Source organism: Megascapheus bottae, chromosome 4 (genome assembly GCF_031878675.1).
Source record: "Megascapheus bottae isolate mThoBot1 chromosome 4, mThoBot2.hap1, whole genome shotgun sequence".
In the NCBI taxonomy this organism is placed as follows: domain Eukaryota; kingdom Metazoa; phylum Chordata; class Mammalia; order Rodentia; family Geomyidae; genus Megascapheus; species Megascapheus bottae.
In genome coordinates, this window is record NC_143512.1 from 22,350,932 (window position 1) to 22,366,080 (window position 15,149).

Below are 15,149 nucleotides of genomic sequence, written 5' to 3' on the forward strand. Positions count from 1 at the left end.
TTTCATTTCTATACCTCATCTCCTCTTCTTGGGCTGATGTTCTTTTGATTTGTTTTCAGAGTATAATAGAAGTCAAAAAGAAGGGATGTAGATAGACATCAAAAGGGATGAGGGTTTTGTATGGATGATGGATAGATTTGAGTTTTCTGGTTACTCAGTCACAGCTTTGCCATAAATTATCCAAGAAATAAAACCGTGATGGCAATGACCTCCCTAAAGACAAGCAGTGTGAGTGTCCCTGGCTCTGGGAATGGAGGCATTTGGTTCAGGGTGATCACTCAGGTGGTCTCTCTGTGTTCCACCTGCAGAACCATGTCTGGGAAGATGTCACTACTCACAACAGCAACCTCCCACCCTTGGCAATCAAAAATCCAGAGTGTCTGGGCCTTCTGCACCAACTGGACAGAAGCACAGAGGAATGGGTCCAACACTATTGCATTCTTAAGGATGGCTGCTTGTATTTCTATGCCAGCATTCGTTCCACCCAGGCCTCAGGTAAGGAAAGGCTTTGTTTGAAATTACAGAAGACAGCACCAATAGGAATGCCCTTTTAGCTTGACTGAGCGTTCCCTGGAAACTGTGTGTTTTCCCTAAATTAGCTTATGAGTTCTCTGAAGAAACGATCCTATTAATACTCCCCAGATACAAATTAGAAAGCTGTTTACAGAGCTGGGAGTGGTGGCTCTAGTTTGTGATCTTATTTACTTGGGAGTGGGAGATTAGGAAATCACACTTCAAAGTCAATCTGGGCATAAAATGTAGCAAAAATTCCATCTCAACCAATGGTTGAGGATGGTAGCTTGCACCCATTATCTCAGCTCTGGGATGCAATAGCACATGTTTGTCATCCTGAGAAATATGGGAAAGCTCAAGTAGGACAATGACAGCCCAGACTTATTTGTGCATAAAAGCAATATCCTACCTGGAAAATAAGACCAGAAGAGGATGGAAACATGGTTCAAGTGGTAGAGTGCTTGCCTCACAATCACGGGGCCCTACAAACAAAGCTGGCTGCAAAGTCTGAACATGACATATAGTAAGCAATAAAGTAAGCGAGAAAACTAAGATTTGATTCTCAAAGGGAGCCTTACCCTTCACTCCTGCTGCCTAGCAATAAAAAATAAATTCTTTCATCTCTTTGGTCATGGGTGCCATTCAAAGTCAATGCCAATCATATTCTAAAGTACTAATTCTATTACTCTCTCATAGAATCTCTACCGGGACAGACAAGTGAATAACAAAAGAATAACATTTGCTATTTCTAGCTTTCTAAAATTTACTTTTTTCTTTTATAAAATCAAAATACCATCTATCTATTTTACAGAATTGTTGTGAAGATTTACTGAGTCATTGCTGTTAAAATGCCTGTAGTTCTAAACATAATGTTTATGAATAAAAATAACTCAGGTATTTGTTTATATTTATCATATATTATGCATATTCACCAAGTTGTATGTAGTTCCTATGTATCTATTTTATTAAATTCCACAAAACACATTTACTTTCTTATAATTCTTTACTGATAAATTACTGTTGTTGTCTTCATTACAACTGAATTTTCTAGTCTTGGGTGTTTTTTTTGTTTGTTTTTGTCTTTTTTGGGGGGGATGGTTTGGAAATACTGAACTTTGAACTCAGGGCCCCATGCTTATTTTTTCATTGTTGTTCCATACATTGAGCCACCCTTCCAGCATTGCATTTTGCTGGTGATTATGGAGACAGAATCTCACAGACTATTCTCTAAGGCTCAACTCTAGGATTTGTTGAGACTCAGCCTCCTGAGTACAGGCATGAAACACTAATACCAGATTTAACTTTGAATTTTTGGCTATATGAATGATCTTTAATCACAATAGTAATCATCCTGAAATATGACCCACCTAATTTCTATTTTAGTTATTAATGCTTATATTCCATTGACCTAGGCAGACATGAAAGGTAGGAAGCCAAAAGACAATTGGACTTTCAGAAGTTCACTGGAGATAAAAAACTAGAGTCATTTAAGGGTCCATTTCTTTTTGCTCAGCATGAGCAATCAATTACTATCCCTTATTCAACCATGCTTTCATTCTAAAATGTGACCCAGATTATCATACAACTAGGAAAAGTAAGACATTATCCCCAAGCACTTAGAGAACAAGCTGTTCCTACACATCTTACATCACCGATGAAAGCCAACTGCTGTCAGGATAAAAATCAAGACACATATTTTAACCTCCAAAGTTGCCATTGACTAGGACTCTTTTTTTTAATTTTATATTTTTTATTGTAATTAATAAAAGGGTTACATGATATTTGCCAGATAGAAGGTGCATTAATTCACATATATTGATACCCTTTCACATGTCTTGGTCCCCATTACCCTTCCCTCCACCTGTCCCCGTCTTGGTTTTCCCCCCTTCCCTATCCAATTTCAAATAAGCAAATACAAATAAATCCAATATATCAGATAACAAAGTGAGATACTATAACAATATGAGATAACCAAGGGACAGCAAAAGAGATGAGAGATAACCTAGTACATTAAGCACAACAATCATTCATTATATGGCTTTTGTTTCAATATCCTGGAGGTCTTTTCAATTAGCTTCATACTATATGGCCTTATGTACCAAGGTTTTGCTCTATTGCAGATTTCTGCTAGTAGAGCCCATGGTTTCTACTGATTATGACAAATGAGGGAAACCATTGAGCCTAATTTCCTTTGAGTCTGGTTTATTTCACTTAATATGATTTTTTTCTAAGACTTTCCATTTCCTAACAAATGGGGCGATGTCGTTTTTTCTGACAGCAGCATAGAATTCCATTGTGTACAAATAGCACAACTTGTTGATCCACTCATCAACTGAGGGATGTCTAGGTTGGTTCCATATTTTTGCTATGGTGAATAATGCTGCAATGAACATTGTTGTGGTAGTGGATTTAGTATGCCCTAGTTTTGGGATGGTTGGGTAAATGCCAAGTAGTGGAATTGCTGGGTCATAGTTGTGCTGGCAGAACTGTTAAGCACCTGCAGAAAACTAAAGTTGGATCCTTCTTTGTCACCCTGCACTAGAATTAACTCCAAATGTATCAAAGACCTGGAGGTAAAAGCTGACACACTGAAAACTTTGCAAGAAGGAATAGGAGATACACTAAGCCTTCTTGCCACAGGTCGAAACTTTCTTAATAAGGACCAAGAATCACAGCAAATAAGAGAAAGGCTGGATAAGTGGGACTGCATTAAACTGCGGAGCTTTTGTATGGCAAACGACATAGCTAGTAAATTAATTAGGAAGCCTACAGAGTGGGAGAAGATCTTCACCAACCAAAAAACAGACCAAGGCCTCATATCTAAAATATATCAACAGCTCAAAAAATTGAATCACTCCAAAACTAATCTCCAAAGTAACAACCTTCACATTAAAAAATGGGCCAAAGACTTAAAGAGAGTCTTCTCTGAAGAAGAAACAAAAATGGCCTATAGACACCTGAAGAAATGCTCAACATCTCTGGTCATAAAAGAAATGCAAATCAAAACAACTCTAAGATTCCACCTCACTCCAGTTAGAATGGCCAGGATCAGGAAAAGGAATAACAACAGATGCTGGAGGGGATGTGGCCAGGAGGGATCACTACTACACTGTTGGTGGGAGTGCAAACTCGTTCAACCACTATGGAAAGCAGTATGCCAGTGCTTCAGATGACTAGGACTCTTATTATAGAGTATCATTACAAAAATCTGATCTCTTAATTGTTAGATCAATTAAGCTGAATCTCAAGATACTCTTTCCATAGATAGAAAGGAGATGTTTAAGACTGAATTCACAGATTTCTCTGAACAGAAATGTTAATAAAGTACTTCCAAACCCCTAGGGTTCAGAGACTGCTTCTGATTCCAAGAGTTAAAAATAGTAATGATTAGATGGCTTCTCTCATTCCTAAAGGTCAAGTGAGGCTCTATTTGGTAGGGACGGCCTACTTACAGAGCTGTCTGTAGATTGCTATGATTAAACAGCCTGGAAATATGAGTGAATAAAGCATCCACTAGTCATTTATTGAAAAAGGCTTTTGTATGGTTGGTTACTCTGCTGCGTGTTTTACTTGCAGGTGCTTTTCATTTTTAAAAGAACCCCAAAGGTAAGTTATTTAGAAGCAGCTTCTTTGTGCAATGAAATAATCGACCTTCTGGTTTATTCATGGTGAAAACAGAATTTAAATCTGAAATACAAAAAGAAATGATTGACAAGTAAGGGGGAAGGAAACAACTCTTTCTCACTGAAAACCTCTTCCTAGAACCTTACATGGTTGCTTCCGAACTAATCTTAGGAGATACATGATCTCTGCCCAACAGCTCCAAAACCTGTCTTTAATTTCTTCAGCTAGGTGAAAGCATCCTGCACTCCACACACACAATGGATAATCTATTGTCTTAGCAAAGCCAACTATTGAACCACTTCCTGTATCTTTGTCTGTGTTACTGTTCTCAAAATTTTGCATACCTACTAAACTTTCAGTACAAGTTGCCTCCAATGTCTATCTAGGTATCCCCTCTCCAAGATAGTCCCATATAAACAGACCACTCTGTTCCGCACTGTTAAATTATCACTTTGTATTTTATCTCACAATGGCTATCTTTGACTTTTCTAAGGAATCATTTGTATCAGAAACAGCTTATTCTAATGGGAACTACATGAAATGACTGATGAATGCTGCAATAAATATTTGAACATTCAGATGATCTGCTTTGCTTACTTCATGCATATATTATGAGTAGTTTCTCATTCTGAACCTAGACCTAAATATGAGAGGATTGCACAGCAACAGTAAGCAAATCTAGAACTCCTCCATTTACCTCATGGATTGCTAGAAAGTTTGTCACATCCCTTTCAACTATAAGAAAATATCTAATTTCAATTTCGTTAACATTCTTTCCAGATAGATAGATAGATAGATAGATAGATAGATAGATAGATAGATAGATGAGCATACTGTAATTAATAGCAACAATATTCCATACCTGTCTTTCCCAAGTTTACTTCTTGAATATTCCTGCCTCCATATAGTTTCAGTTTTACTGAAACTACAGTTTTTCAGGAACACAGTATATGTTAAATCTTTTAATCAACATAGATCAGATTAGTTTGCAGAAATTCCAACAGCAATTTTATATGTACACCATGTTCTACAATTAAGTCCTGTGTTTTTGTGATTCTTCCTATGTGGTTTTTACTTTCCTCTGAATACTATTTACCTGCTCTGGCAACTTCTTCCAGAAAGTAAATTTCACTGCACTTGCTTTCCCACCTATTGATCACTGTGGAGTCCAGAGGAGAGATCTGGAGGGGCTAATAGCTGAACCTTAATTCAAAACTGAGATGGCTTTATAGGAGCCATAGAGGTGAATTTTAATCGAGGATTTCTATTCTTCCTCCAAGAGTCTAACTCAGTCCTTTATGCATCTTAACCTGAATCATAGCCTGGTATTCACAGACAGTGATTCTGAGTAATGAAACCAAGAGAGAGTGAAGGCATATCCATTCTCTACCCTCTCACTAAAAGCCACTGCCTGCTGAGGCACTCTCATATCCAGGGGGTTACAATGTATGAATTTCAACTTTCTGAATTCAGAGTTTTTTATATGCTTAAAAGGGAAATGCAGGGGAAAATTCCATGTATATTGAAAGCTTGCTATGTGTACAAGTAGTATCATAAACACTTAGTGCTTCTGTCATAAATCCAATTTTTACAAAATTTTATTATTGTTCATCATCATGGAAAACAAAAAAGAGCATAGAGAAGTTAATTAACATGGCAATAGTCATCCAGGAATTAAGTGGTTAGAGACATCATGAAAAGAAATGATATTTCGATTTGGGGCTATGTATAGTGTATCTTGACAGACACTTCTTTTTTTCTGATAATGAAGTTTGAACCCAAGGCCTTAGAATTATTTTCCTTGCCAGCTCAGGTAATGGTCAACCACTCAAGCCATGCCTTCATCTCAACATTTTTTTGGATATTGTGGAAATGGAGTCTCATGAACTTTTCTGCCTGGGCTGACCTTAAACTATGATCTTCTGAGTTTTAGCTTCCTGAGTAGTTGGGGTTATAAGAAGGAGGCATTGAGTTCTGGCTAAAATTTCTCTTCTTAAAGGAGTACTAGTAATACTGTGTGTCTACTCACTCCACTCCAGACATCAGCACACTGAATTATCCAGGGTCCACCCTGTCCTCTATCATACAAATCATAGAAATCATAGAGCAGCAGTAGATTTGTTGAAGATGGCTGAGCCTATACTATAGGCATGGCTGTTATGGACTCTCAGATGCTCAATATAAATTAACATTTTAATATGCATGAGATGCAAACTCTTATTACATTCATAAGGATTATACCGAGTTCCAATACGCTTCTTGATTCTTCTAGTTAATGATATGTAAATGACTTTTAAATGGTTCTAACCTATAGCTGTTCCATTAGTTGTATAAAATTTGCCTGGCTTTTCCCCATTCCACCCACCATGTTCTGGTTCTTTATTTTCCCATCTGTGAAGTCATGACCTTGAAGCAGGTCTTGCTTACCATTTTTTTTTTGCCAGTCATAGGGCTTAAACTCAGGGCCTGAGCACTGTCCTTGGACTTTTCTCAAGGTTAGAGCTCTACCAATTGAGCCATTGCACCACTTCCACCTTTTTTCTATGTATGTGGTATGGAGGAATCCAACCCAGGCCTTCGTGCATGCTAGGCAAACAATCTACCACTAGGCCAAACTCACGGCCCTTTGCTTGCCATTTGCACTAATACTTTTCAAAATGTACCATGTGATGCAGTCAGTTAGAATTAATATTTTAAAGCATATAATTTAATTGAACAAAAATCATCAAAGTACATCAGGCTATTTCACAAAAGGTTTTTAGCAATAACATGAAAATGAAAGGAGTTCTACAATTGTTACATTTTTGGGTTATAGCTGAAATTTATAAAAGGACTCAAATATAAATGCTTACTCCTTGTAGAAGTACTTATATTGTATTTATCAGTTTTGTGTTCAGAATCTCAGAAACAACATATATAAAAGTGGTGCCTCCTTTCTAAACTTTTTGTGTAATGCTTAAAACTCTCTGCTTTGTTCTTGAAAGCCAGGCTTTCTGATGTCACTAGTTCACCTGGTCTTCTGTCCGAAGCATCCTAATTGCTTTGCTAATTTAAGTGATTTTTAAAATATTGTTTTATTCCATTACGTTATGTTCCGATTGGAGACAGGGAAAAGTACATATATTTCCTATTTCTGAAGGGCTCGGTAGTATGATTGGTCTGACATATTTTTAAACTGTCACCTACAATGCTAAGAAGATACCAAGGGCAGCGAAGGAAGGTCAAGGAAACGGTAACAGCAATGTGAAGAAAGACAGCCCAACCCTGGGATCCTGAAAGAGCCAGTAGACATCAATCCTACTTTGTACTTTCAGATACAGAAATATACTCTGGCATGTAATATGGGAAGTGGAGAAATCACCTCCTCCATTCCCCCGAAGGCTTTCTCGCTGTCACAAGAAGTGTTAGCACTTTCACAGTATGCATGGCGTGCTCCCATGTGCCTGTTCACATTAAAAAGCCACTGAGCATTTCAGAAGGGCCTCAGTCAAGTGCCTTTCTGTGAGCCTGAAGTCCTTTGTCATTCACCACACATTTGAGGACAACCTCTCCCTTCTCCCCTCCCTTTATCTCTCTTAGCAAAAGCTGGGAGTCACAAATTATGACTGTTGACTATTGTTTCTGAACAAACCACATCAAGGTCTGTCTGTACTTCTCAGAAAGACATGTTTTACAATATTGCAATAAATAGGACACATAATGCTTACATATTCTCGCAGCTTTCATCTTTTCTTTTTCTATTATATCTTTCCCTTCATGTGTGGGGAGCAGGGGATATGTGCCAATATTAGGGCTTGGATTCAGGACTTGGTTCTTCAGGGTTCAAATTCTTTTGCTATGCCACTTGAGCAACAGTTCTATTTGCAGCTTTTTGGTGGTTAATTGAAATTAAGAGTCTCACTCTCATAGACATTTCTGCTGGGACTGAATTTGAACCAAGATCCTCAGATTACAGCCTCCTAAGTAGCTTGTAGGTGTCCAACACTGACGCTGGGTTGTGCTGGCTTTCTAACATTTGTTCCCAATCCAATAAGAGAGAGGTCAGACCAGTCAAAACGACCTTAGATTAAGTATTGGAGTTAGTTATAGCTGGATGTTTTTATCAGCCATCACCTATACCACTGATCAGAAAATAGATCAAAAAACTTGGTTGTGTATAGAAGATTTTCTTAGGTGAAACCTTCTATCTATTCTCAACAATAATAAGTAGAAGGGGATGATCATACCTGTTCTGACATATTGAAAAAGAAGTATAGGGGAGAGTGCTTGTCTAGCATGCATCAAAACCCAGATTCTATTCCTCCGTATCACATACCTATAAAAAACCGAAAGTGCTGCTGTGGCTCAAGTGGTAGAGCTCTAGCTTTAAGAAAATCCAAGGCAAGTTCTGCTTGGGTCCCCAAGCTTAAGCCCGAGGACTGGAAAAAAAAGTATAGGAAAGGTCTACAAATCAATGCAACATCTTGCAGGTGCTTGTGCTATTGTTTTGGCAAAGAAGTTAGGTAGCAGAGTAACTATGGCACTTGTTTAACAGGCGATTGTTGTCTAGTACCAGGAATCACACCAGACAGGGAAAGGAAAGTGGGAGAAAAACTTGGGAAGGGGTAAAAAAATGTTCAAGAAATAATGTGCCCACTACCTTACTGATGTAACTATAACCCCTCTATATCTCACTATGATAATTTCAAAAAGAAAGAAAATTCACATCTTCCTGACCGTGCACATTGGTACTGAGTGTAATCCGAAAATAAATATAGTCAGTCATTTTCAAAGGGGACAACTTACAGATCAGCTATTGGCAGAGGGAGAAAAACTCAAGTGATTTTAGATTTTGGTAATACTAGGGTATTAATGATGAGTGCTTCACATGCTAGGCAGGTGCGCTACTCCTTGAACTACCCCTTCAGCCCTTTTTATCCTTGGTTTTTGTTTTGTTCTGCTTTGTTCCCAGAGTGCCAGTCTCTGTTATCAATTCTCTTAACCATTAATCCTCTTAACTCTAGCTTCTTGTACACTGGGGTTACTGGTCTTATTAATTAATGTGAAATCTTGTTAACTTTTTTCCTTGGGCTAGCTTTGAATTAAGATCGTGTGGATCCCAGCCTTTGAAGTATCTGGGAGGATAAGCACGGGTCACTGCACGTGTTTGTGTTTTGCTTGTTTGTTTTGGTTATTCTGGTACACTCCACTGGTTTCCAGAAGTAATTAAGAAATGAGAGTAAGAGTGGACAGGGACAAAAATCTTTAAAGACCTGGGCATCACCTGGTAGGGGTACAGACCCTTTGTTCTGCCAAGGGCCATTGGGTATGTGTAACTTTCAGCTGCCATGAAAAAGAATCAATACAGACATTGATAGGCAGCCAATAAGAAGCATGTGTGTCTGCCCTATCATGTACCAGATAATTTTGTGTTTTTTCTTCCATGATTGAGAAGCTCAACACTATAAGACACACATGGCATGGATATCTCAGAGCCTTGTGCTGTACTGAGATTCTTCTGGCCCTAGAATAAAAGGAAACAAAATTCAAGCCAATTTAAATACATTATAACCACCAACATAGAGTCACAGAGCTACTGGAAAGCAATTATCATTTTCTAAATATATCACCTAGTCTCGTTGTTAGTTATAGTTGTCTTTCTTACCATCCTATGGGTTCCTATTTTAATTGCATTTTGCATATGCACAAAAAAAGCTGGATATGTTTTGGCTTTAGAAACTGGAAGCAACCTCCATCATTCTTTAGAAATAGTGATTTAGTAATTCTCCCCAGAAAATACAACTTAATTTTATACAACTTAATTTTAATAATATGTATCATTCTTTGATACTGAAATTGTTGTATATTATAAGATGTATCCCCTGGGCAAAATGCTCATCATCAAAAGCAAAATTTTGATCCTGCAGTAAGAAGATTATACAAGTGAAAGTCAATGCCAGCCTTGCTGTTAATTACTAGTTAGCCTAAGACTTCATGTTCCTCTTTTGAAGTCTCAGTTTCCTCACCTGTGAAACGAGGTTACTGAACCATGCACTGGGGATTCCATTACATTCAAAATTTCCTTGTCACCCTTGAAACTTCTGCTTCTGACATTTTCCTTCTTCTTGTTTTCTTTTTTCATTATTTCTTTTCATCCTTTAGGTGGCCTATATCTTCATGGATATAGGGTAAGTGAACAAACCCATGGCTTCAAACAGGCAATAATTGAACTCAAACCTTCATCAGAAGAGTTCAGGACTTTTCATTTCTGTGCAGAAAATGAAACTGAAAACCAGCGGTAAGGCAAAGTTCTTCCGATTTCTTTTTTATCCATCATAATAAGGCTTCCTTGGCAATCCTTTATCCTTATAATCCAGTTCCACATCTTCCCTTCAGCCCCCCTTTCCTCTGCAGTCTCCATTGGTGATATGCTCTGGAGTTCCTTTGATTTTAGTGCTTTCTCTGATGATGCTTTTACAGGTACTTTAAAAAAAAATAGGAAAGTAATCCTCAATTCTTTCTATGAATTGGTAGGTAAGATTCCAGCTAGCATATCAGAAAAAAAGGATCAATGAAACAGTAAATTCCATTCCCAAAATTCTCAGGGAGATATAACTGTTAAGTTTCACTGTTAAATTCACAGATGTTTTTATTAGCAAGAAACCATATTGAATTGTTTGATAAATATTTCAAAGACTAACAGGAAAGTACCACAGTGCATGGAACTCTGGATCCAAGAGACACTTACATTTATTCCCTAAATTAACTTCTTAATCAGAGAATAAAGCATAAACCTTAGTATTTCTAAGACATCCTGCTGGAAATATTCCTGGTTTAAATCATTTGGCCATTGTTAGTGGTGGGCATTTTTGTTGTTTTGTTTTTTGTGCAGGCCCTGGGACTTGAACAGGGATTGGGCACAGTCCCTGAGATTTTTTTTGCTCAAGGTACTTTACCACTTGAGTCACAGTTCCACTTTCAGCTTTTGGATGGTTGATCGTAGATAAGAGTTTGACAGACATGCATGCCCCTAGTGGCTTCAAATTATAGCTGAATAGCCAGGATTACAGGCATGAGCCAACAATGCCCAGCTAGTGTTTTTTTTTTTTTATGAGATTTCCCTTTGTAATCAATGTTCTTCAGATATATTTTAGAAAACATTATTCAAGAAAATAAAAGATTCTCCTTAAGTGGAGAATTTGCTGTGGTTTCCAGAATTTAACCCAGAAATATTTTGCCCATATGGAAATATTTGGTTCCTATAAATGTGATCAACTAAACCTTAATGTGAAGCAGAAACAATAAAATGCTAATAATTTTAAAGCCTTATAACTCTATTAATCTCTACAAGCATCATAGTAATATCTGATCCTGTTATTTACATGAACAAATGTAGTCATTACCATTAGGAATTCAATCTATGGTATTTTACCTTTTCATGCAATATAAAATCCAAGGAGCATGGTTTATATTATTAATTTCAAACAAATAACTAAGAGAATCTATTAGAAAAGAAATGAAAGGTTTTTGCCGCATTGACATCTCCAGATTCTACCATGTTTAATGACTTGTTCTGTGCAATATGGTCTTTTTTTATTGCAGCTGGATTACAGCTCTAAAGGCATCTATCAAAAAATGGCTTCCTTTGCATGAGGCTATTCAAGACTTCATGAATCGACCTCTAGAGGAGACCAGAATGTGAAAGAGAAAGACTTCTTGAGTTTACCACAACCTGTAAGAAGAAACAAAATGTTTCTATTCAATGTCATAAGATAAAGTTTTTCTGAAGGAATATCTCTTCACTGTTACAACTTTGTGATAGGATTGTAATTTTTGAATCAGGGTAACAATATGTAATATAATCATCAAGTATTTCACTTCCCATATTTCTCCCTCAGACCACATATGTTTAGCACCTAAATACAGTGAGTGTTCTACTCCTATCTTCTAAAGTGTAAATACAGTGAAACCTTGCTTATTTTGTTGTACTTTTCATATTCTTTAGAAAATGTTCTGATCTAGATTTCTAAAATGCTTGGAATATAGGATTTTGAGAAATTCTAGATAGTGGAAATGAAATGGCTGCTGTGATGAGTAGTAATATTTCAGCCAAACCTAGTCTTCTACCTTGGGCCATTTTCCATTAAACATGGAGAAGTGCCTCCCGGAATTCTTCAGATGAAGGAAAGTAATAAAAATTATTGTTAGAAGAAAATTAAGATGAGGAATTGTGTTGAATTTAGTAGAGAAGACTGGGACAGGAGATCTCACTCCCTGAGTTTTGTTACACCGAAAACACAAAATAAATTAAGATTGCACTTCTCTTGAACTTTGCACTTTTCATTTCTCAATGGAACGGTCTGGATGTCAAACCCAAGAGTGATGCGCTTGGAACATGGATCACAGACTTCAAGGGATCCAGTCACAGGATTCCAGAACTCCAGAAAAACTCACATAAGATGAGGAGATCTTGTCTTTTCATAAAATAATAGTGTTACAGAACTCACGAGGACCCTAGAGTTCAATTTTTCTTTTTGACAAGGCTCGGAAAGGTAATAGCCTGTTAGAAATGACCAGGTTATTGAAGGCATAACTAGAACTGAACTCTGGTTTTTGTTTCTTTAGCTAGTGTTTTCTTGTTCTTTGTGCCCAGAAAAATCTAGACTAGTTTTCCCCAAAACAATGGTACCATCCATGACCCAGCTAAGAGCTGGGTCAATAAATGATGCTTATCTTTCTATTAGCTCATAAAATATTTTGCAATTGTTTAGATTATATTCTTTTCCAGACTGTTTCAAATATGAAAAAAGTATCAAAATTCTTGCCACTTTTTAAAAAATATTCCTTAATTTTTTGCCAAAATGCATGTTATGCTCTCAAAAAATGGTGAGAGCTTGTCTCTGTTATTCACCATAACTCAGATAAAGGAGAATGTGTGCCTCCATTTATGTATTTAGAGAAAGCTGCCTATATGTACTCAGGCCAAAAAGACATGCTGCAACACACTGACCAACTTAATACCATAACCAGAAAATATTCAATTAGCACCAACAGAAAGACCTCTGTTCTAAAAAAAAAAAATGATCCCTCTGTTCTCCCAGTATCTGTGATGTTAATAATGAAGTCTTTCAACATTAGAAGCAGTAATGTTCATGTCAGAACCAGGGGGTCCTCATGCATCTACTGCCTAGCAATGTTCTCTGCTTTTCTGGAGCCTCGCCATGGAATGCACAAACTGTGCTATTTCCAAGGATCCAGTGAATGACTACTGCCAACTGTAACACTGGCACAGAGCTCTCTCCTAAAGGAGAAAACAAGAGAATACCTCCATAAAATGTGAATGTGGTTTCTCCAGGGTCAAACACTCCTATAAACTGGTTAATTCTGAATGTTGTCAACTCTTAACTTTAGAGGCACTGCCCAAAAATTACAATTGTTATGTCTGGAAGTGTCAGGAGATCTTAACAATCTTGGATATTATGCAAAAACTGTTTGTGGGAGAACATTTTTATGTGAAGAATGTTCTTAACGTTTGTGTGACCCCCAAAGAAATATGAGTCAAAAAATAATAGCAATGTTCTAAGACCCAGAATATTTTCCAAGATCCACCAAGTTTGCATACCTAATAGATGTAAGGAGGATTGTACGTCTGCACATTTTAGGGTTAGCCTTTTGACAATCTAGAAGACTTCCACTGGGAGAGAACAAGGGAAGGGATAACACTGTGCAAAAAGAAATGTACTCTATACTTCACGTATGTTTGTAAGCCCTTTTACATAGCCTTTATATTAACGGTGTTTTTAAAAGAGCTCCCGACATCCAGCGATCACTGGATAAACATTGCGTGTTCATTTTGTACCTATTGTGAGCCACACTTGATAGTTGCTACAAGCCTACTGACATGAAGGGAAGGCAGACAAAACTATGAAATCACCTATCTGCAGAAGTGAGTCTGAGTTCAAATTTCATTTCAGTTACTGTTTGCTGATGACCTTTAGTGGCTTACTTGAACAATCTTTGCTTTAGTTTATTTGTAATACCTGCTTTCTGCCTTTATGAAATTTCAACGAGCTGGGTACCAATGCTCCTGCTCAGGAGACTGAGATTTGAGGCTCATGGCTTAAAGTCAGCCAGGCCAGAAAAGTATATGAGACTCTCATCTTCATTAAACACAGAAAAAGCTGAAAGTGGCACTGAGCCTCAAGTGGTAGAGCCCTCTCCTTGAGCAGAAAGGAGCTCAGGGACAAGGCACAAGCCCAGAATTTGAGCCCTAGAACCAGCAAAAATATTTTTAAAAGTGGAATTGTGGCTCAAATGGTAGAGCACTAACCTTTGAACAAAAAGCTCAGGGAGAGCTCATGGGTCCTGAGTTCAAACTCCAGGATCAGTACCAACAAAATATTCGACAGGAAAAATAAGAAAAGGAATGAATGAGCCAGACACAGTGGCTCATGCCTGTAATTCTAGCTACTCAGGAGGCTGAGATCTGAGGGTCACAGTTCAAAGCCAGACCAGGCACCAAAGAACCCAAGATTCTTTTTTTTTTTTGCCAGTCTTGGGATTAAGTTCAGGGCTTGAGCACTGTCCTTGAGCTTTCTCAAGGCTATAGCTCTACCACTTGAGCCTCAGCACCAGTTCCAGCTTTTTCTATGCATGTGGTACCAAGGAATCGAACCTGGGCCTTAGTGCATGCTAGGCAAGCCCTCTACCACTAGGCCAAACTCCCAGCCCAGAACACAAGATTCTTATCTCCAGTTAATCACTAGAAAATGGAAACTGGGGCCATGACTCATTGTAGAGCAGTAGCCTTGAGCTGAAGAGCTCAAGGACAAGGCCCAGGCCCAGAATTCAAGCCCTACGACCCACTAAAAAAAGCAAAAAGAAAAAAGAAATGAATGTTAAGGAGTACAAAGAGCTGAACACTGTGGTCTCAGTGAACCCACACCTGAAAAAAAAATATATATCATTAGCTCACCAACAGACTTGACTTTACATCTCTATGAACAGATGCAGAGAAAAAGTCCATCTTATCT

General features: G+C 37.7%; 1 protein-coding gene across 1 annotated transcript in view; it reads left to right on the forward strand.

Moving 5' to 3' along the window:
- LOC150064146 (uncharacterized) overlaps positions 1-11,818 on the forward strand; it is a 107,535-nt gene extending 95,717 nt beyond the window's left edge. Inside the window, exons 10-12 of the mRNA XM_090331106.1 lie at positions 309-495; positions 10,279-10,414; positions 11,719-11,818. Of these exons, the coding sequence (XP_090187232.1) occupies positions 309-495; positions 10,279-10,414; positions 11,719-11,818 (423 nt within the window). The remainder of the gene's footprint in view (positions 1-308; positions 496-10,278; positions 10,415-11,718) is intronic.
- The last annotated feature ends 3,331 nt before the right edge of the window (positions 11,819-15,149 follow it).